Source organism: Xylocopa sonorina, chromosome 8, assembly GCF_050948175.1.
Source record: "Xylocopa sonorina isolate GNS202 chromosome 8, iyXylSono1_principal, whole genome shotgun sequence".
NCBI classification, from domain to species: domain Eukaryota; kingdom Metazoa; phylum Arthropoda; class Insecta; order Hymenoptera; family Apidae; genus Xylocopa; species Xylocopa sonorina.
In genome coordinates, this window is record NC_135200.1 from 4074729 (window position 1) to 4098473 (window position 23745).

General features: G+C 40.0%; 1 protein-coding gene and 1 long non-coding RNA gene across 4 annotated transcripts in view; both read left to right on the forward strand.

The window, feature by feature from the left end:
* The first annotated feature begins 798 nt into the window (after window positions 1-798).
* On the forward strand, window positions 799-6365 carry LOC143425930 (uncharacterized). 3 transcript variants are annotated; one of them, XR_013102096.1, is made up of 3 exons: window positions 799-885; window positions 4030-4386; window positions 5850-6365. It is a non-coding gene; the product is annotated as an uncharacterized LOC143425930 (long non-coding RNA). The 3 variants fall into 3 exon arrangements; XR_013102094.1 differs by lacking the exon at window positions 799-885 and adding an exon at window positions 1299-1460; XR_013102095.1 differs by lacking the exon at window positions 799-885 and adding an exon at window positions 1843-1922.
* Window positions 6366-6411: 46 nt separating this feature from the next.
* The window catches only part of Mmp2 (Matrix metalloproteinase 2), a 127638-nt gene continuing 110304 nt past the window's right edge, over window positions 6412-23745 (forward strand). Inside the window, exon 1 of the mRNA XM_076899067.1 lies at window positions 6412-6593. Within this exon, the coding sequence (XP_076755182.1) occupies window positions 6453-6593 (141 nt within the window). The 5' untranslated portion in view covers window positions 6412-6452. The remainder of the gene's footprint in view (window positions 6594-23745) is intronic.

Sequence of the window (23745 nt, forward strand, 5' to 3'; positions counted from 1 at the left end):
CTACGTCATTCACCATTTACGTTCACCAGACTACAATTATGGTGAGAAGATAGAAAATGAGATAAATATTTACATTCTGCTCACGATCAGATGTTGAACGTTCTTTTGTGTATCAATAATAAAAAAAATGCTTGAAATTATACTGTGAAGTGATAGAAACATGTACATACATCCAAAAATGTATAAATAGTTGTTATTTTTTATTTGAATGTGTTAAAAAGAATATCTCGAATAATTAAGGAAATTATTAAGCAGAAAATTTCGCGATATTTAAAAAAAAGATTTGAAATCCTATAGTCTGGTTGGAAAATACTGTAGAATACGCAGACTTCTACATCACCATATTGATACGCCTACAACTCTTTACAGATTGAGAATCGTGGCCTCAAAACAGAACACCAGTGCTTCCGACAAGCCTCTTGGGCGAATCGGATCTGTCGAGAAAAATCCACCTGTGCAGTGAACACAGTTTTAATCGAAGATGAGAGAAAATCACCCATTTTTTCAAAAAAGAAATTGGTTTTGAAATCGAACTGACTTCAATCCTTATTGTATCTTAGGAAGATATGTGAAGAAGTGCTTGAGTCCTAATTTTGGAGCAGGTCGATTCAGAAACCTTATCTTTCTATTTTTCTAAATTAAGCATGTCTGTTTTGCAGATGGTTGATGGCTCTGAACCTGAAGAAACTTTAGAGCATACTATTGAGCTTAATATCCTCTTTACTTTCGTAAAAACAATCCTTCATACTCAGATTCCTGTGAAGTAGGAAAAAATGGTACCCGATGACAAAATCTTCAACAATTCTATTTGTTTCTTCGAATCTGATTCACCAGCGGTACATATCCATCACTATCGATTCAGCGCGGAAGCTTTACACGTTGTCTGTTAGTAGCTACTCATTTTCGCTTAATAACTTGTTAATAAAATCAAAATAAAAATTTTCGCCCAAGGGAAGATAATTTTAAGTGACCTTAAGAATTAAACGTTGCTCGCCAAATACTGATTACAACCTTGTACAATGTGTGGTACAATAACAACACTGAACCTTCATCGTAAACGAACGCGCTACTTATATAGTTTCCTACGAAAATGAAAAGTCATGAATGATTAACACGAATGAAAGACTAACTCGTTTCGTTAATAGTTATTTCGTTCGAAATATAATGGCAGTATCGGTATGTCGATAAGAAAGTAAAACTTTGTGCGCGCGGTACATTCGAATAGAGAATCCATACAGTAGTTTCTGAGTGGACAGGGCGACCGTGGTGGCCGAGGGTGGGGGTATATGGTGGGTCCTCAGAAAGTAGCGTCAGTCGCGTGGCACGCGGCGCACCGTACGCGTGAGGATTCTTCGCGTCGTCTTTCCCATGGTGCACGAACGCTGTCCTCCGTTTTCTTCGCAACTGTCAAACCAATTAGTGTGATACGCGCGACTACGATCGGTTTACACGCTGACCCGGTAAGATACGTAAATTTCCTTCACCGCACTCGAAGCCTGTACCTTGCGAGTTCGATCGGTCACAGCCGTGACTCTCGATTGGAGTATCTCGATCGAAACGTACGAAACAAAGCTCGCATCTCGCGATGCATTCGCACACGAGCGTGCGACGGCTGTTTGTGTCATTCGAAAGATTGTGGCGGTGATTTTCGGCGACGAATCCGTCGGGTTCGATTCCGTACTTCTTTCTCTTCGTTCGATCATGCGTATTTGTGAGAAGGTACTGTAGTGTGTTCACGTGTATTTACTCGGCGAAGCCGTAGAAGAGGTTTCGCAGCCGCTTAGAAATTGCCGAACTGCCGAGATAAACGAACTCGTTTCAAGTTAACGAAAGGTTGCTCGTTTTCAGTGGGACAGAACGTGTTCAACGTGACTGGGCTCCCTTTTCTGTCGGCCTTGCTAGAATTATTTCACGCTCCCTCGGTATTGTATCCTTTGTGTCGCACGTGCTTCCATTTTATCGTGACAGAGTCCAGCTCGATGGGTGCCTAAAAAATTGTTCGACTGCCTCTAATGGCAACGGCCTGTCCCTCGTCTTTTAATCTTATAATCTCCGATTGTTTCGACCACGCATACTTTTTCCATTCAATTAAAGTTAAAATACAATTGAATTTTATTAATCGTTGCATTCATTCTGATAATCGTACATTCATAAAACTTTCGTCTAATAATAAAAAAATTTGGAGATTCTGCTTAAATATAGATGCATTCTTTAATTCATTCGAAGATTGGAGCTTTGTGAGCTAACCTATATAGGATATACACACTGTGTGTCATGTGTCCTAACTATGTACCGCGCCACTAGCAGCGGAACGATAATTTGTTATTCTTTGACTGTGGGGTGGCCATTTCCGTTTGCGGCGCGTTAGTACGCGTTGGTGTTCAGAATTAGCCCTAATTAAAATGTTACCGTAAATTGTGCCCGCGGACATGGTGGATTATTTGGAACATTCGTCACCATCACCATTGCTCCCATTCTATATTACTTGGCTAGAATCGTAATCAAATTCATTGCGTCCGCTGAAAAAATAGCGGGGAACAGAAGTTTCGCGGAATGTAATATACATTTACTGACCGTTTCCTAACAATTCTAAGAATTCTACGGGTATTAATTCGACACGACAAGAACAGCGTTGTCTTGCCGTGGTTTAAGTTTAGCCTTTTAGAAGCGAAGAAAAATTGATCGCGCGGTCCCTGCGAATGTGCCTCCTCGACGAATTCCATCGCAGTTGCCAATCCACCGATTTCAATCGGAACAAAAATGTTTGTCGCTGGCAATAGTTCTATTCGATTTGTTTATTTTTATCTATTGCAGCTATTGGATATATCGATCGTTGAAGTTATGAAATATTTGTAAGTTAGAAATATTAAGGAGCTTAGACATAAATAACTTTTACGATAACAAGACATTATGATAAATACTTGTTTTAACAGTGTATACAAGCATAAAAAATTAATTTTATTATATTATACAATGTTATATAGTAAGTGTTCGAGCACTTTTGAGCAGTATATAACAATTCATCGTACGAAATTAACAAATAAATAGAGCTTATAGTATCGTAATTTTAGCGAAATTAATATGCAATAAATCACAATAGTGTAAGTGAAAATGAATCTAGATACCATTGCATTAGCATTGATTACAATTGATCGGCTGAGTGGAACGACAAGAAAACATTCTGGACGTTTTAAGATGCGAGTATCTTTTTACTGTTACTAGGAATGAGGAAACTTAAATTTGCAATAAAGTGCACGCTAAATAATAATTTGTGACCCTGTTAAATGAAAATAAGTCGGTCTTCATATCGTCAGTGCAACGGGTCGGTATCGTAGGCGAGTCATTCATTGCACTTGCGTTACGATTTTTATATCGCAATTTCCTGCGGTTGTATCTTCCTCTTTTCCTTGTAAATTCGTTCTATCGACTTCCAAGCAAAAACATGTGCGTCAAACAAAGAAACTTCTTTATAGGAAACGACAGCACCCTTCTCACGAGTGATATAATGCTTTTAAACAATATTATATAGAAACATTCTAACTTGAACATTTCGATTATAGTCAGGTTTGCCATGTGACTGTTACATTGATCATATCATTACATGATTGATGTTATACATATTCTTAACATAAGATGCCGTGGCTTTCTTAAAAATGGTTAAAGAAATGATTAAATATATGTTTTTTACCATTTTAAAACATTTTGAGAATATATATTAGATGGCTGTTTCAACAATGTAAATACAATCTTAGAAGTCCTTAAATCGTTTAAATGTTACTAGCTACTGCTCAAAAGTATTAGAGAACACTTGTTTCATATTCCAATAAATTATTATGAACACTATTTATCGTACAACAGAGATACATTATAAATAACAAATACTTTGAAAGAAAAACCAGTCTGCTCAAGATTTTAGGGAACTTAGGCGAAAATGGACGTAAAACGAATGTTTGTAACACATCTCGCGCGGTACGGAAAGGTAAGGAGTCGTTGATGATGATTTGTGCAACGATTTTCCTCTTGTTCCAGGGACGTTGCGAAAAGCATCCACGGAGCCGTCGTCGAACGATCGCGCGAGCCACGGACAGTACTGGTGGAAAGGAAACAGCGAAAGGCGGGGGTCGAGGATCGCCTAAAATTAATTCAACGAGACGTGCCTTGCAACAGAAAGAAAGCACGCCCGCGCGGGGGCCACTCGACGCGCGCGTTCATCGGATCCACCCGAAATCCGGACGAGGTTCACGGGCCTCCCTCTTAAATCGCATCCGGATTACAGAAGCTACGATCATGATACACCGTGGAAACGAACGGCCGATACGTTGCATCAAACAAGAAATGTACCACGCTCCTTTCACGACGACTCAACTGTCCTACCTGATTTGAACAGTGAGTTGACGCCAGACGCCCACAATGCCTCCCCCAGCTTGATCGTATCAGCTGCCATATTGTTCGACATTTGACAAAAAATAGTGACTGTAATCGGTAAAACTATCTGTGTATACGTACAATGGTCAGTAAGAATGAATTTGACGAAACGCGTGGAACGTTCTAACTTTGCATGGAACACGAAAAATGTATGAAACTTTAATATTTGGAGACGCCTTGAAAGATGAAGGATTACTATGTAGGGTGGCCTGCGTGAGGAATGCAATATCCTTTTGGAAACGCTTATTGCGTCGTCCTAAAATTTTCGTAATAGGCATAACTTTCATAGCAGCATTATAAGGGCGCGTGTACATCCGTCTTATTTTGGCCTCAGTGGCGGCCTGGTATTAATGGTATCTTCGTGATAACTCGTAGCTTTGAGTAGATTAAAAATTGAAGGGCAATTGCTTTGGAATATAGCAGCAACAGCGAGTGGGGAATGAACATTTCTTTTTACGAATTTTCATTAAATTATTAATTTACACTTTCAGTTTTATTATTTAAGAAAGAAAAAGTGAAAATTGGAACGGTGCAGTTCTCATAAATTACATCTAAAAGCTTAAAGATTTAACCTCGGAACTAACTTTGGAAAGAGATAAAAAATTGACGTTAAATCAAAGGCTTCTCTGATATCTAATATTTTTATTTGTAATAGACAAAATCGATATTTCATTCGCCAAATAGATTTGAACAGGATAGAGTTTCTACGAAAAATAGTGGCACGCGTTTGTTTGATCAGTGATTCAACGCATTGTGGGAATCAAGTCGAAAAAATCCACTACAGTTGATTACTCATTACTTATGGTAGAAGCTGAAATTAGAAATTGGCGGGGGTCAAAACGACTAGCATAGTTTCCTGGAAAATGTAAAAAAGTTGGAAGATATAACTTTTCCCTCCGACTTTTCTCAGCTGGATATTTGAAATTTCACTTTCGTTTAAATATTCCGGGCCGATATAGCGATCCTTCCGCCTCTTAAAAACTGTTGGCTGCCTCTCTTTAAGCCACTCCAAACAGATGTCTATCCGACTACGTTTCTATTTGATACCATCTGTCTCCCCAACCATTGCTAGAACTTGGCCAAACGTTTGAATTTACAGCATTCGACTTCCACGCTTGAAAAATGCAATGGAATTTTTAAAAATCGTCAACAGAAAAAATTTTCTCCACGATTGCACTTTAAAAATGTGCATGCGTATAATGATTATAGAAATACTGTAAATACCAAAAAAATGCTGAAAAATTGCCAAAAGCAAATAGCTGCGAGTTTCGAGAGGTTGTAACTAAAACTGTGAAGTATCCGTGATTCGGACGGTTTCGGTAGTTTGGTCGTTAAATGGCAGATAACAATTGAAACCGTGGAAACCGGTCCCTCGGATGTGACGTGGCGTAACATCCTCTGATACAAGATCTGCTCCATTTCAGGTCGGCGGATGGACGTGGTAGCAGCTGGGAAGCCCGAATACGGAAGAAAGTACGAACTGGGAATCCGTCGTCATCGGCGTCGACGTCGAAGGAACACCAAGTTGAAAGTTGGCCGATTCGCGAGAAGGAAGCGTGAGCGGAAGAAGAAGAGTGGGACGGCGGTACGAATCGAAAGGGAGTGGGATCGCGCGAGCCCGGGAAATAAAAAGGGAAGAGAGAAAGAAAAAAATAGTGTGTATCGTGTGGCTTTGAGTAATTCGTAGTTCTTATAGAAGAGAATACCGCTCGGGACACGCCTCGCTGTTTCAGTCCTTGTTTCCATTACACTGCCGTCAGCTTCTCTCTACACTGCCCGATTGTCCTTGTCCGTTGATTCCGCGCGGAGCGAACGACACCCCGTGCCGCGTGTCGCGCGAATAATTGAACACGAATGTCTCTTCTAGTCTCCTTTACACTTCCCTCGGTCAATTATCGTAATTCTTACGCGTGTGCGGTTTTTTAACACAGTGCATCTCGGTAGTCCGCGATTCGCGTGCCCTTTCGCCCCCATCCAACACCGCCTACGGCGGTGGTTGATATTCGCGTACGGTAGTGATAGTGAGAATGAATTTGTGGTTGTTCTGTCGCGGCGAGAAGATTCGTGCTCGCAAGATGATACTGCTTTGGATGATTCTGGTGGTGCTTTTCATTGCGGTGGCTGCGGGGACACCGCGATCGTCGATCATCTACGCGGACGACAAAGTGGTGAGTGAATCGATAGTGGTTTTTCATTCGTTTCTCGATTATTTTTCAATCCCTCAGGACAATTCTCTAGTGGGATAAAATAAGAATAATTAAATGGTATTGGAGGTTTTGGTTTTTGGAAAAATACTTTTTCAATAATTATTCACGTATGTTTGCATTAGTGATAAGAAGTTGTAAGCTACTACAGCGCGGATGCTCTTGCGCAGCTACACAGGATTTCGTCACGCGATACGTCTCATGGGTTTTTACCCTTAGTACGCACGTGCTCGATAAATTTCTGAAGTCGTTTTCTTCAAGCTTTCGAGCTTCAAATGGAATTTTGTTATTCTTAATTTATGTCTTGTTTTGACTTCTAGAATTATCCTTCAAAATTTTTTAAAGTCATACCACATTCAACTAAGACATTTGCGTTGTTTTTTCAACAGTCTGCCATTCATAAGTAACTGGAAAATATTTTTAAATATTTCATGAACTCTAGGCAGATTCAAAGTAAACATACAGAGTGCGTACCAAACTAACTAGTCAACTCTATAACACGGTACTCTTATAACACGGTTTCATTTTTCACGAAATCATTAATGTATACTATAACCAATCCCACAAAGAGAGTACATTCATCGGTTTCACATTTTAAAGGAACCACTTTTATTGTAACCTGGAACGCGCGTAATTAAATTTAAATATGAATCAAACGTTCGTAGTTTCAGCTTACGCGTCCGCCGGTTTTCCATGATCTGAACCGCGTGTACACGGTATTATTTCATGCGTGTGTCACAAATAGAGTCTCGTTTGCGAGGCAGGGTCGATTCCGCGTACATACGAAACTCCGCGTGTATCGACTGCGTGCTTGTAGACGCGTGAGCGCCTGCGTGCTCGCAACCCTCCTTCGGATGAAACTATTCGTTTCTTCCCCTCATATAAATACACTTATCGAATACCGTACGAACAGCCAATCTTCTACCCGCTGAGCCTTTTATTGCGATTCTCTGTACCCGACGGTGATTCTTTATGAAACTGCATTTCGTTCCGTTTAAGGAAACGGCAGGAAACTATATCGTTTCGATCAGTTTGTCAGAATTCTCTTGATCGGTAAGATAAGACGGTGAAAGCATTTGGAAGCTAAAAAGTTCGTAGAAACTACCAAGGATATCTGAAGTGTGCTTCCAATGGTGCCCATAGGAGATTCTAATAGGACGACGATTACTTGAGTTAATTAAGCAACGCGTTTTATCGAACCATCATGTTTAACACGACCAATAATCGTTGGTTTTATAATGTTAGGTTACGAGGCGAATCATCGATACGAAGAGACTAACTCAGCCATAAAATGAATCATAGAGAGCCAGTACTTGAAAGAGGAAAAAGTCTATCCATGAATAATTAATAAGACGATTTAATTATTATGCACATGTTTTAGATAACGATTTAATGATAGATAATATCGTATTAGCCGCTAGGTTATTAATAACGAAATTGTACGTAAAAATTGGTAGTTGGATTTCTTCGCGGAAGTATCATTGTTTTTATTCAATTTTATCAAGTTGAGAAGGTATTTAGATTAGTACTACGTTTTTGCCCCTCTAATTAGAATTTTCTGTGTTCATCTAAGAGATGTACTAATACAAGACTACAGCTGGGATTTACAATAGGAGGTTCTGTTTCCTTTCATAGATATTCACGCGTGATTTCCTTCACTTGTCGATTCTCAACCGGCAACCACTGTCCAGACCACTATATAGGATATATTGTACATATCGATCCTCTTGAACGTAGAAAATATTCATCCATTACTTTCCACACACTTTATAAACTACAAGTAAAAAATATAAGCTATTATATGTAATGAAATCGTCGATATATCTTCAGCGTTACCGTCGACCTCCTCGACGCAAGACCGTACAAGCGTTTCTTCTCTTCCATCCGTCCCAACCTCTTCGCACAAAGCGATTGGCAAAGTGAACGATTCGAAGCTCCTTCTCGCGGGCATTAGTTCCGCTTATCCTAAGACAAATGCATCTCCACACGATAGATATCGTCCGACGGAGACTCGTACGAAACGGCCTTAAATAGGCGTCGCGAGCACCGCTAGGAGAGAGTGGATTTTATCAGTCGAGGCCTTCGGCCTTACTTCGAAACCATTAAGCCTGGCATTTATATGCAATCGGGGTCGTTAACTGCAGGAAGCGCCGGCGCGTACACAGAATGCTTCGGCTGTGTGTCAAGATGTGACACACGCACTTGCGCGTCTGGCGAACGCGCGCCGCGCAGGGCGTATCGTGGGTGCTGATGGAAAATTCGCTAAATTATTAAGCCACGTTGCAGCGTTAACTGTATGTTGCCTGGTTTATTGGGGAGAGCGGAACGCTTTAGGCTCGCCGATTTAGTCGAAACACGGTAGAGTGGTAGGTTTTCGTACGCGCCATTGCAGAGGCCGATGATGTTCTTCTGTATTCTTTGGAATGTTTGTGATTAGAACTATGATTATATCGAGATTTACTTTCACATATTATCGTGTATAAATTGAGTCCAGTAATCTTGCAAAGAAGTGGTAAAGTTAAGGCTAAAATGGAGGATGGATTATTTGGAGACTGAGGCCATTTTTTAAAATTTATTTAGAGGAAACAAAGGGTTAGATTGAAACGTATGAAATACTTAATCAGAGATAGTGTAGTGAATCCTTCTTTGAACAACAAAAGGAAAATGAGTTATTTGTTACGTCGCACAAAGTCCGCTAACGATGACTCTATGTTTGCTTTAGTAGATTTAGAAAATATGAAAGAACACGGATGCACCAATGGTTGCAGTTGCATTCACGAATGTTACACTTTCGAGGGTAAAACATTTCAAAGGAACAAGACGCATAATGGATACCGTGCCTCTCTCGCGACCGGTGAAATTTTATTTTTCCCCGCTCTTCTCCTACTTTTAGTTTTATGGACTTAAAGGGTTTTCCTTGTACGCTCGCGATATGTATCTGTCTCTTGGAAAAAGAACAACCAGTGTCAAGAAAGTAACTTTTGAGACATCAAGTCTCGGGAAAAGGAGCGAGCTGCTCAGTGACTTCTTCGTGTATTCGTTCTTAAAAAGAACTTGGTATATAAAACAAAATTAAAAGGAGAACGATTATTCTACAGAAATATTATTTCAGTAAAACCACCCCTTTTTTACGTGATTACTTAATAGAATTTCAAACTATTTCTTGGAATACATGTTTTAATTGGCTGCAATTCATTAGAAAAAAGGAAATACTTAAGTCCATATTTTTGTCGCTTTTCAACCCTTGACGCTCAAAATTGGCCACGTGAAGGGTTGATCTGAACTTTCTCTGTTGCGAGTAGACGAAATTTTACTTATACAGACGGTGCATGAATGACATCGTCTCATCTATGATCAAGCATTGGCGGCAATCGTCACAATTAAAGATCTCGCGGAGAAAGGGTCAATTTGTGGCCGTTTGCTCGAGCACATAGGAAGCTGCGTTATTATAGCGTACACACAGATAGACGTGTACAGTCTGTTACAAGACGCTTTTCATGAAAATCTCGATCTCTAGCTTAAGGGTTGAATCAATGGTTAAAAGCCCCTTGCGTTTCATTGGCTTAGGGATAGTTGCACGTGTGCAATCGACCAACGGATTTCCAAACTCACTTTTCACGAAATCGTAGCCTCGAACGCAATTTTCTTGCTCTTCGTTTTCGACTTATTTTAGCTTGCACACTTTGTTATCAACACTTGTTGGGCATTAAAGATCGAAGAATAACAAAAACCATGGCAGGAAATTATTTGTTATTCTACATTTGGCAGATATTTCTTCTTTCTATTTTGATGTTAAAAAATAATTTCAAATTGAACTGAGAGAGAAATATTTGAAATTGAGAACACCTCGTTAAGCATTACTCAGCGTAACGCGTGCTCTATCGAAATAAGGAAACAGCGTTGATAGGGTTAAAGGAAGCACGCGTCGATAGAGACTTCTTCGGCTATTGGCTTTCGCAAATATCGCTGGTGTACACTCTTGTGTGGCTGACTGTATGTAGGTTACGCAGTTATGCGCGTAAGCAACGCGTGTCTAGACGCCAATCAAGGGAGGGCACGTGTGTGTCGCCATTTCGTTTTGTTCTGTTCGCTTCGCTTTGAGCCTGACAAGAGCGCTGGGAGAAATTCCCAGGGGGTGGTGCGAAAGAAAACGAGTTCAAATTGTCGCTCTTTAATTTAACCTGGTTATACTCTCGTTAAACGCGCGGATAGTTGCCGCTGTGGATGAATTCGACTGTTCGTACGATCTTTGAACGCATACATTAGATTTCGATCCTTTTTACCAAGACAATTACTATATTGTTTTAAAATTCTAAGCCATTTCTATGTGGTGTCTTTTTAAATAATCGTGTTCATCGAATGTTGCATTCCTCTGCATTTCAGCTAGCTTCTTCGGGAAGTAAAACAAGAAATATTGAAATTAATCTGTGATACGTTTAGGGCTCCAAAAACCAAGCCAAATTTAACGTAGATCCTAAGAATATCGCGAACAATTTTACTATTTCATAACGTTGCTCTCTTGAGATGTGTAAAATGTTCTTTAGCTCCATTAAATTATTATCTTTACGATAGTATGCACAATAATCGTGTCCACGTGACGGATCACTGATCGTCAATCAAGAAGCATTTTTTATTTATTCGTATCACTTCTATTGGACACTGCTTACGCAAGAGAGTCTTTTCTCCCGTTCAAATTCACTCTCTTTCTCTATGAAATTCTTGTAACAAGAGAACACGCTCATTTTAATACGCGATCTACCGAACTGCAGAAAATGAAAGCGATCCCCTGACGAACACGAGCCACTTCTAATGAACCAACGCTCCCCCGCAATTACGCTCGACCCTGAAAGTTAATAATATAATTTCCGTCGGTGTACTTTCTGCTGTTTACTCGACACGTTGCCGTTTCTACGAACACACGCTGATGATGCGCGTACTTTCTACTGAATGGGTCGCCTCTATTTTTTCAGATGCGCTCCAAAGTGGGCTTTGATATTCTTATCGGAGAAGACGATCGAAATATGGGCGAATATTTTTATTATAGGATTGTTGTCATTATTGTTCAATGTGTTGAACAGATCGAGACATTTTCTGTGATATGACCATATTTGTCATCTCTTCCTAACTCTTTTTGTTCATTAATTGTAGCAGACATTCCCTCTACTTTGCTTATTCCTTCTCTAAGATTTCTTTGTAGGTATGTTATTTTAAAAGTTGTGCTATCATCTCTTCTACTTTCTACTTTTGTGCTTTTAAATTTCAAGCTTCCTTCGCTTTAGCTTTCAAATCCCTTTGTATATTAAGGTCGATTTTGGTATAACGCGGTTGGCACAAATGTTATACGCTCTATACAAGAATCTTTCTTGTATCATGCTTAGAAACAAACACTATGAAACATCTAATTACGACAGATTAAATTTTTATTATTCACCGCGTTGTACAAGAAATCGCGTTACAGAGGAATATACAGTATCTATAATTTTGCGACACGTGCGAAAAATCCGTTCTTCACTGTTTTGCAAACCGAGTAATCGAGGTTCTTGCCATAAAATATACTTAAAGAACACAACGCTGGGAGACATTTATCAGGGCACTGGTTGAACGAACCCAATCCCATTCGTGACATCCATTGCGGGATTCCAGCCGCGTGGTTCTCCCTTCGACAGGCAACGAATCGTGCATAAGATCAAGATACGGTCACGCGTGACTCGATGACGAACAGAGAGTCAAAGAATAGCCCCGGGTCTCTATATTCGATCCGTGCGAAACGGCCGAGCTGGCGTAATTAGTAACACATGTGGCGAGTGAACCCCGCCCATCGATAGCCTCTGCCAGCGAGAGGAAACTTTCCCGGTGCATAGCGCCGTCGAACCTGAGAAAACATCGGGGAATGCTCGAAAAATCCCGTAACTAAAACCGCGAACAGCCGATAATCCAATTATTCCATACACTTCGTTGTAAAATTTATCTAAAATTTATTCAACCCATTAAATTCGTTATACATGGTTCTTTTTATAAAAGTTGTCCTGCATACGCAAGATTTTTGTTCATAGAGATTACCCAGTGCTATAATATTGTTCTGTGTTTAACATTTTGAGCACTGAGGATTTTGACATATTTTTAAAAAATCGTAACTCATTTATTTCTTGTTCCTTTCTTTTTTGTGGTAATTTTAAATCTAAAGGATATCGTGTGACACTCACAGGGCATTGTACAAAATTATACAACACGTCATACCACATCCGTAGGTTCCAAAGTGTTCCTCGACTTAGAGAACATTTGAAACGTCTCAGAAAAGCGACGCCACGAAGTAGAAAAATCATTGGCAATATTTTTAGATGAAATTTTAAATTTGGCTTGCTCTTCGTAGTCCTAAAAATGGCACAGGATTATTAAACATTTTGTTCGAGAAAAACAGGTTTCATTTTGCTGTTTGTTTACTTATCAATAGAAGTTCAAAACTAAGCCCACTCTCGAAAAGTAATATTCATATACATTTAATATATCCAGAGTCAGTTAATTCTACGTTCTATTTTTGTATTTTCCGATTGACCGAACAGCGCGTCCCGCAATTTTCTGCATGCATATTGCAGCAGAGGAAGCTTCGGCTAGATCCCGCAATTTCGACGGACCTCTCGCTACCGCCAAGGCTCATCTGCTCGAAAACATTTATGCTAACTACCGACGGTAATTATTCCCGTGGTTAGCCTCTGGCGAGGAAAAAAGGTGGACCTCCACGCCGCAGCTGGTCCCGCCATGCGTCTCAATTAACAACGAGACTTCTCGTTAATCATTCTGGGATAAGACACGCCATGATTGTCGCCGGAAAACGTCAATGAGAGGAACGTTTTCGGTTGTTGTCTACGTATCTCCACACGACCAGTCGATCGCGCGAATTCAAATGTATTCCTGACGCCATGACGGTCCTGCGCGACGTTCCATCGCGTACGAATTTTCTAGGTCTGGGGATTGAGTATTAACGAGTAACACACCTACAAATAACAAAGGATAAAACGATAAAAATTATTATTTTGTTTTTCGAGATATGAGTGTAATGGATGAAAATCAGCTGCTGGTAATAATTCGCCAGCTGATTGGAGAAGCAGCTCAAAGAGAAGGTATCCTCATTCGATACTAATAGTTGAGAAACGAATTGACCTTTCGTCTACGGCGTCATTGGCTTGTTCGCAGGCTCGTGTTTAATTTCCAGGACATGAATCCTCGTGAATAATTCGCTTCTCTGCGTGTCGGAACGTCAAAAGCTTGCTGCTACTTTCGTTAAAGTACTCTCCTCTGTTTGCATTCTACGGTTCACTTGCACACTGGCGCACGTCCCGTCTGTGTGCCTATAATGCACGACAAGTGTCTTATTCAAACACTGGTAACGAGGAGAAGATCGTGTACGCGAGAACTTGTCAAAAATCTTCTCGTTCGAAATGTTTGAATCGCCTCGAACAAATACCATTTTATCACTTCTTTGGATTATTCTTGGTTCGCTTATTTCGCGCAGTCTTCGATAAAATTAGTCGTGAAATGGCAGAGTTGTATCGATATCATTACATTTTATTGCTTTGTAATAAAATAGAATGTTGATTTAAGTAATTTTACAGTTTAAGTTATTTGGATACTAAAGTCATATATTTTGAAAGAGGTGGGTGGATAAACGCAGTTAAATCTTTAAAAATCAATGGGTATTTGTCGCGTAATCAATTTATTTGATCGTTAGCAATTTTTTGGATATTTTTATCTCATTTATTTTGGAGGAACACGCTTTTACGTGGAAATTTAGCGTTTGGAGGCACCATACATCGTTGTCTAGTGAGTGAAAGCAAATTTCTATGGAAATCAGTGCGCGAGGCTGTGATGTAAAACTGCCCTTCCTCTCGCTCTCTATCCCTCTTCCGCCGTTTGCTGAAACTGAACGAACCCTGTTTTTTTTCCGCTGCCAGAGGTTTCCATTTGAAAAATCATGTCCAACCACTTTATGGAAATTTTTAGGAGCTCTGATTAATAGCTTTGCATTCGTTTTCCCTGTATTTTCATCCCCCCTCACAACTCGATTCGTGGCTTCTCTTTTTTCATACACTTCCGACTGGATATAACTTTCGTGAAGTTTTACGTCTGTATATTTCCTGAGGTGTGAAAGAAGGAAAATTACCTAAGAAAAGACCTTAAAGTCTGACGATCTTAATTTCGAGACAAGATTCAGCAAATCTGTACTTTACGACGATCACAAAAATAATTTGCATCGTAAGAACCGCTACGTAACAATTAAATAATTATTATCACCTCGTGGTAAATTCAATTTTTAATAAAACCATTAAACGCTACGACTCAGGGACAGGTATTTCTTTCGCGAGGAATTTAGTAGCACCATGTATTCAACGTGTGTAATAAGGATGTATAAGTTATTCCGCTGGGCCATTCTTCTTTCTTGGATCGCGTCGCGTTCGGCGTAACAAATATTTACACGTCGGCCAAAAACGGGCCTTGAGGTTGTCGTGGCCGGCTTTTCGAGCTCGTGCGCAAATTCGTTTAAGTCGCCCTTCGTGGGGATATTACAATGTGGCACCAAGGGATGCGGTCCAACACGTTTGCGCGGTGGACTGATAACACAGATATTTTCTGATCATTAGCTGCAACCATTTGCGCACCCATTCGTACACATACTTTTCTTAAATTATTCTTTTCAATTCGTTTTCGGCTACTTGTTATGCAAACAAATTCACCAGTGTATTCAATTTTGATAACGGAAGTTCGGTACTTTACTTTGTTGATCAATTGTTTGAGACAATACAAAATATACAATGATTATATGAATTATCCTGATGAAGTGAGAATTTAATGGCTTGTATTCTACTGGTCAGTATTTAAATACGAAGGGTCAGTATCCTTTGGAAAATACCAATTGGTCAAAAATTTATATAATATCTATATAATAATATATGTAATGGAATGGGTTTAATACTGTATTTTTTCTGCTTTATATTGTCCATTTATTAATTTAACTAACCCAACTTAAACTGACCATTTAGTATTTTTACACTGACCTTTTCGATCATAAAATACTGATCACTTAACCTGTTGTCGAATATAATAGAACGCAAGGCTACTTGTCTCGTCTTCATGAGCGAGTGGCGTGAAAGAGTACTTTGATTAGGAAAAAAAGGGAGGTTGGAGCAAGGTTCACCAGTGGAATCTCTGTCTTAGACGCTCGAGATATGTCGAATTTTAGAATCCGTATAAATTTACGATGGGGATGAAGACAGGAGTAAAAGGGATCTAGTGGTAGCCGCAGGAGTTACTTGATGGTGGACTGATTTCGATTGAACTCAAGACTTTGGGACTTGAAAGAGGTCGCAGAGGTACACGGATTATCCCGAATGTTTAAACGATTATTTCTGACTGTCTGTTAATGAGTAACAGACTTACAAGTAACAGAGAAATGATACAATCAGAAATACAAAAAACCGGATACCTCTTGACTCACGTTTGATCAACGTGTCTGAGTTTATTGGCGGATGTACGTGATTAGTGGTTTTCCTTTATAAAATTTCATCGATCATAAACGTCGCGCTGTAACCACAATGAATAAGGAGTTTATCAATTACGAAGCAACCGAGTCAGCATTTCTACTGTGGTTCTTGTAACCTTCAGCTACTGTAACGTTAGTTCTCCATTGAAAAAAATTCTGAAGAAAACTATGTTGCTTGCACATTTTATTGTGATGTCATTTATCTAACTTCACGCCAATTTTCAGAATTAACATTTACATGTATACTGGGGATTTGAGGAAAGATCGAGGGAGTATAAGGTATATCTCTGAACTTAGCTTTTAGCTAAATAGCACATTTAAGTATCGTACACGACGAGAAATGATCGTTTAAGAAACATTTGCAAAGAAAACTTTGTGTTTGCTCGATTTATAAGTGCATTTATGTACACGAAAAATCTTGAGCCCTTAAAAAGTATGAGGTCAACAGGTTAAATTGAAAACGGATGATCGAGCATCAAAGTATCGATCTACTTCGTCCGCAAAATACTTATCGACCCTGTTTTAACCGTCGTCTGTCACGTTATTCAATTTCTTCCTGAATGGGCAAGTACATGCAAGTGTTTTCCGATCTTCCGATGCGTCGCGTCGAGCAGAGACGGTGCACCACTTTATTGGCTAATCTGTCACTGCCGGAGCCCCGTGGCTCGTAAAAACGCCGCTCGAAACGGCACTCGAGTGTCAGAAAAGTCTGCGTTCGTGAAAATAGGTTGACCCAGGAACAAGGCGTTCCCTTGTACTGCCTCGGAAACCTTCATATTTTTAAGTGACGCTCGTAAAGATCGCGCCTCGCAGCTAATAAACGGGCCTCGCGTTTAGGTCTTAAATACATCGAAATAGTAGCTTTATAGAAAAAAAAAATTAAGGACAATCGGGTCGTTCGTAGACGAGCAAGCTTTATTTCTAGAGGACAGAAAATAGATGACGGTCACTTTACGAGAAATTAATGCAAACCACTTTACTCGAGAATTCTAAAGAGTGTTCATTAAGATATTAAGATTTCATAAATGATGTCGCTTAGAATATTTCTGAGGATTTTTTTCTTCGAGTATGCATTGATCTAACTAACTACACCTATTTATACTTTTTCTTCCAACAGCATAGCTTGTCAATTACAGAAATATTTCTACACTTTCTTTTAAAGCGTACAATTGCATACAGTAGAACTTTTCAGACGTATTGATCTGGAAATTCAATTTTTGGAGTCTGAACGGCACGTTGACACGCGACACCAGTTCTTCTATCGAGAAAACTTTCTCAGTACCCAGTTCTCCGATAGGAATTTCAACATTTCCCACGCACTGGCCAGAGCACCGCAGTGGACGGTAACTCTTGGGACACGTATTAACCAGAATCGAACCCTCGGAACCGTGTCACGTCTTCCAATCTCCTCTTCTATGGATTCCTCTGGCAAGAATGCAGCCTAAGACAGATCCGATTTTCCGTGACTCATCGGTTTTTTTCTGTCCAACTCGCGGAGGCATTCGCGTAATGACGAAACATTTTTCTCATCCGCTCGCGAACCGGTCTGCCAGTTGTTTCTTGCTTATCTATTTATACGTTTATTTACTGGAAGGCGTTCGTGGAAGGTGTTTGTCATTCTGCTTGCGAATTTCCGGTGTTTAATTCCCTGGTACCAAGAAATTCGCTTGGGCGCATATAGTTGCATCGATTCGTCGAGGCGCCGTTTGTCCCTCGAAACTCTCTCGCTAGTTTTCGACTGATTTTAAAAACGATCGACATCACGCGAAATCCACTGCGAAGCTGAACAGATGTGACTCTGAACGCATCGCGTCGACGCGGTGATTTACCATTAAAGCGGAATAATTTAGGGAATCGTCGCAGAGAATTTAATTTATCGCGTTTCTCTCGAGTTGTGGAAGAGAATTTAGTCGGATGGAATTTATTGAAATTACTTTCACGTTGATCGGGTATCGACGAAACAGATAACTGGAGCGTCGAATGGTCTCCTCACGAGTACGATGACAAGACACTTGACTTCCAGTGGCCAGTGACTCGATCAACTCGAGCGATTAGTCACCGAGTTCGACTTAACGATAAATTAAAAGGTCCAGGTCTTATTGACGGCAGCAATCGTCTCAGAAGGGAGGCATTTGACCCAGGAAGACGCGACGCTTAATTCTGTTGTCCACTGACTGAGAGAAGGGAGACTATGTAGGGATCCTCGAGCTTACGAACACATGTATTTGTTCCTCGAGCAAAAGATTCGTTCTTCGACGGACTTGGCGGATTTAAGCAAACTTGGCTATGGAAATCGCCAGCTAAATTAAAAAGAATTTGAATATCAGACCTTCGTTTGGTAGCTGAGTCACCGCGCGGTTACAAACATCGTTCCGCATCATTGACTGTATTCTACTTGGAAATTATTTGAAAGTTTTCTTCGAAACTAAGGCTTACAAAAGAGAAAGGAAATAGCTATAGCTATACACCTGTATTCATCACAGATCACATATCAATCCTTGGTGAATACCTCCTAATTTCTCTTGATAAAAAATATATATGTGTCTGAAAAATATATATAAGGTATGGAAAGAGTAATAAGTAAGAATCCACTAAAGAAGTATATTTCAAATTTAATTCTTTCAACTGGAAGAATTCCCCTCTTACGCCCACGATTCGACACCCAACAGCGCGACTATATTACTATCGCATTTCGCTTCTCTGAGATAGATGTAATAAAGTGTACACCAAAATCCTTTTCTTCGAAAACCGCTACTTCTCTTGGGTTTCGTTACACGGCTCACAGAGAATCTCGCGAAAAGATCGCGCTGCGGATGGAAAATGAACAGCGTTCGCAGAGCTGAAAGCTGGGAGACGAGCCTGGTCGTTCCCCGTTGTACTGGCTGCTGGGAAACAGAAGTCCGGTGACCCGGTGCGCGCCGCCGCTGGAATAAGTTTCGGTTAAATATAGGTCGCTGTAAAATTAGTTTCCTCCAACGGGGTTGCCGACTAGCGCGGTCTACGCGTCCAGCAGGGAGGAAGAGCTCGTCGAGCTGGCTTCCTCTCGATGCCTCGATGACTCGCGCCATCGTTAACCCTTCGCGTGCCTCAAATTTTTTACAGGCTCCGCTCGATCGGCCAAAAATTCTCCCACGACTCGACGAATTCTCTTACGTGTGTAGGCAACGAGTCGGACGATTCGATTGAACGATTGTTCGTGCTTGCACGAGTTTACGTTTATTATAGTTGACTGTATTTTCGTCTATTTTTCTTTTTTTTTTTAATTACATTTGTTTAAGCGATCCTCTTTTCTTTGATTTATCGTTCTTGTTAGGCAGATAAAGTTGCAAGTTCACGTTGTTAAAGTGGTCTCGAGTGTCTCCAAGTCGAGTAACTCGACTAACGATGAGATGTAACACGCGAGATTGAGTCATTAGTTTGGTTAATAAAGGCTGCGACTTCGAGGCGAGTCAATGATTTCCATATTAATTTATTTCGAGTTATGTGACTAGTCTGCGGTGGATTTCAAGCTGCTTTCTGCGTGTTTCCGCTTATTTCCAAATGAAACACTCTTGATCTTCTTCCTGGAACTTGTCAGGGAAAGAGGAAATACTATTCTCGCCGGACAATTAACATGGCAACTTCCAATTGGTAAAGTGGTTTCGAGCAACTCGAAGACAAATAACACGATTAATGAAGACTTCGAAACAATGAAATAGTCTTGAAATTGCTTCAATTGAAGCTTCTGTAAAAATCCAAATAACTCGATCAATCACTGCAAAGCTTCAGTTCGTTTTCCATCCGTTTCCGCTAATTCTCGAAGCGATCTTCCTCGAACAAGTCCAAGAAAAATGGCGGGACCTATTTCCCGTCTGCCAGGATGGTCGCAGCGACGGTCCAATTTTTTCCATCCGCTCGAGCAATAAATGTCGCGCTCGTCGTACACGTGGCTGGTTACGTGTTCGAAGTCACGAAGCGATACGTCGCGAGCGATTAATCTCGCGGTGGCCGACTCGTGGAAGAAAGTTTACGTCGATCCAAGGCGGCCACGCTAAGATACACCGCGCGGTACCCGTCGCGAGGCTCGCGTAAACGCGTACCATCTTGCAAGCGAGCCATCCCGGATGGTACCGTGCAATCGAACGACGAACAATTGTTTGCTGAGACGTAACTGGCGAGCCAGCGCCGCTGGAGACGCGAATTGTTTGGATAGAAGAGAGCTTAAAGCGAATCTGGGCCAAATCAGCTCCGACCAGCGAACGTTCAACCGTTCCCCCATGCTTTTCCTTGTGATTTTACAAACCCACATCGGTTATTGATAGCGTTCCGCCTCCTAACTTTAGAATATTTTTGTTACATTAGATATCACTGCATTTGCGTAAAGTTGATTTGGAACGTTTTAGAGTTTCTGAAGTTTCGTTTCTGGTTTGATCATTGATAAGGAAATATTTTCATACGACAATGAATCATAGTGAAATAACAAAGCAAGCTTGTAAAGAGTTGAAAATGTAAACAAAGCATTTTTCATATTCAATGGTCTGATCGCATTGATTCATCTCGCGCACATGTGTTTCCAAGAATGATCGAAGATCACTTTGCACCGGCTAAGTGAACAAAGTTCAATTTTTGTTATTTTATCCCAAGTGTTCGACGATATGTTTTGATAAGGTTCATTTGTTCGAGTAAAAGAATACGGATATCGTGTTGAGAGGTAAAGAACACCGGACGATTTGATCATCCCCTACGAATATTAATGGCGTTTGTTTGCGGAGGGGTTGTAAGTGCGTAACGCGCACGGCGAGTCGTCTGACTCATTCTACGCATTACTTTTCTGAGTAATGGCAGACAGATTGATTTTCGATTGTCTGGACGTAGTGTCTGACCCTACACACGCAACTTTGCATGTCGTTGCTTCGATTGCCTTTCATTTCCGTTTCAGCCGCTACGCAATATCTATCTGCATAGCGAAAAGCTAGCATTGATCGGGTTCTTTATTCAAATCGTTTCATTCAACGTATCCACTGTTACTTTCATTGAAGAAAGCGTTAAAAATGTTCGCAGTAATTAGTAACATATTACCGTTTATTTTGAGAGTAGTGTAAATCAATTTAAAAGAAAAATTATCACATAATTTATAATTAATTTAGTGTACACTTTTTATGTATAATTAGCTAATATTTAATATCCTAGAAAATGCTAATGCTTTGTTCAATTTAAAAATGGTCAATATAATTAACTTACATTTTTGGATTGACTGATATGCTTTTACACCCTTCTACAAACAAAATGAGTATCCATTTTAAGAGTCTTTCAATCTCTTATCCGTTCTCTATCAAGAACGAGTATTTTCTTGATAATATATAATCCTAGATCCATTTTTAAATTTTGTTTATTGAAAAAAAAAGATGATAAAATAGACAGTGTCCATGACGGACGGAACTAAGCAAGGAAATTACACTCACCTACTGATTGCGTGCGCGTTTGTACGTATTGAATGACAGGGTGTGGCCACGGTCGCAGCCGTGGTTGGCGCACCCTCGTCTCCGAGGACTTCCTCCACGACAGGACAAGTCCGGTCCAAGTCTCCTTTATCTTTCCTGGCATCTCTTACGTCTGGTTTACTATCCCTTTTCACTCGCTTTTCGAATTGCGATTATTGTTAGCCCCTCGTAAACCTACTTAATAGCATCGTTCATCGATCCCCCGTTATAGCCAAAGATATAATATTTTTGTATTCTTAGCGTTAACATTTTTTTTCAGATCACTTTTCTACGATGATTATTCGACGTGTTCTTTTCTTTTTTTTTCTTTGCTGATGTTCGCGTCGAAAGGGTTGAATCCTTGCAAAGTTGGAAGTAATCTAGCATTTAAATGCTGTAGAAGAACGATGCAAAGTTATGAAATTTGTATTTTTCTACCCTTTGCACTCGATGTCTTTCGAAACGTTAATGATAGAAACCACTAACATCTACTAGCAATAGAAAAGTTCCATTTTAATAGGAAACTCAACAATTTAGCGATGGAATAAGTTTAACTTCCGCAATCATTAATCAATTCTGATGTGATGATCAATTCTGAGTGATATTCTAAACCAGAGATGTCTCCTCAAAGAGTCAATAGCTATAGATTTGAAAAAATGTCCATTTCACCCAGAAACCATTACAATTTCATAAATGACAGCATTATTCGTAACCTGTTCAACAACTACGTGACTCCACATAACTGTCTTTAATACACAATCATTTCTATCGCCATGGATTCGATTTACCAATCCTGTTCGCTAATCATGACTTCGTGACTTCCCAGCCTCATCGAGATAATGATAATCGCTTCGAGCATAATCGATCGTTTTGTACAGAAAAAAGAGTCGATTGTACGAACGAGCGTCGATTCGACGAGAAACTCGTACGTACAAGCGACCGTTTCGAACGTAACGTTGAAAGCGACGTTGTTCTCGAACTCGTCACTTTACGTCGCGACGACCACCCTCGTAGTGTCTGCTTGGGAGGTTTAGGACGGTTTATCCGCGCTGGACAAGGTCCCCCATAGTTCTAGTTGACTGTATCATGTGAAAAGGAACCGGACCTCGAAAATGAAATAGTTGGGTCATAACCGTAGCCGGTTTTTGCATGTTTTTGGATGTTACGAGGGTGGATCGTAGGATGTGTGGCCTGCGACACGGTTTGCAATCTGGGGTGCGTGTTTGCACGTGTTTACATGATAAGACACCTAAGGGGTATCTAGGGGAAAGAACTGATTTTATAGATTAACACAGTTACAAGAAATTTGAGATAATGGCAAATGTATAAATTACTGCTATTTTTAAAGAAGTGTTTTACGTTAATTTTAAGAAAGTGGTACTCGATATATTTTGAATTTTTACTGAGTAAAATAAGAATTTAGACCTTCAACTTTTAAAAATTTTCCAGTACAAAAAAGAAGATTAACTGATTTCAAAGCCAGTATCTCCTTTGCGCTAAATACAAACTATTTCAATTGAAAATGACCTCCTGTTGTTTTTTGTGAACTGCACGTACTGTAGAGCAGAGGCAGAGGCGAACAGTTTTCCTCCTCTGGAGGGGACGCTGCGGTGGTGTTCATAACAGGCCCTTACAACCGCCTAATTTATAGTCCCTGGGGGACCAAAGGCATTCAACATCAAGATATTCTCTGTCGTGTGCTCTTAGCGTCCCGCTTCTAGACGGTTTTGTTATTTCCATGGGATGTCCACGCATACATAGCGTATCACCCCAGTGTTCCTCCGTGTCGTTGAAATTCGTGGTCAAACTTTACTCGGCTCTGTGCTCTGGGAAAAATGAGCTGTTTATTTGTAAAGTAACCTGAGTCCATTTACGTTTATTAAATTTAGATATTTAAAGGTTAGCCTTTTAATGAAATTAATTAAATTAATATATGTACAGGATACGAATGTATCGCACTCCTTAAGTGTATCTAAGAGAGTTGAATTCACAATTTCTATTAAAATAATAACAATTATTAAGTGAATAATATGTGTCTTCTTACCAAGAATGGATTTGAGCTACTTTTAAAATGAACGGCTCTAACGAAATAAAATAATTGAAGGATATAGATGTACAACGT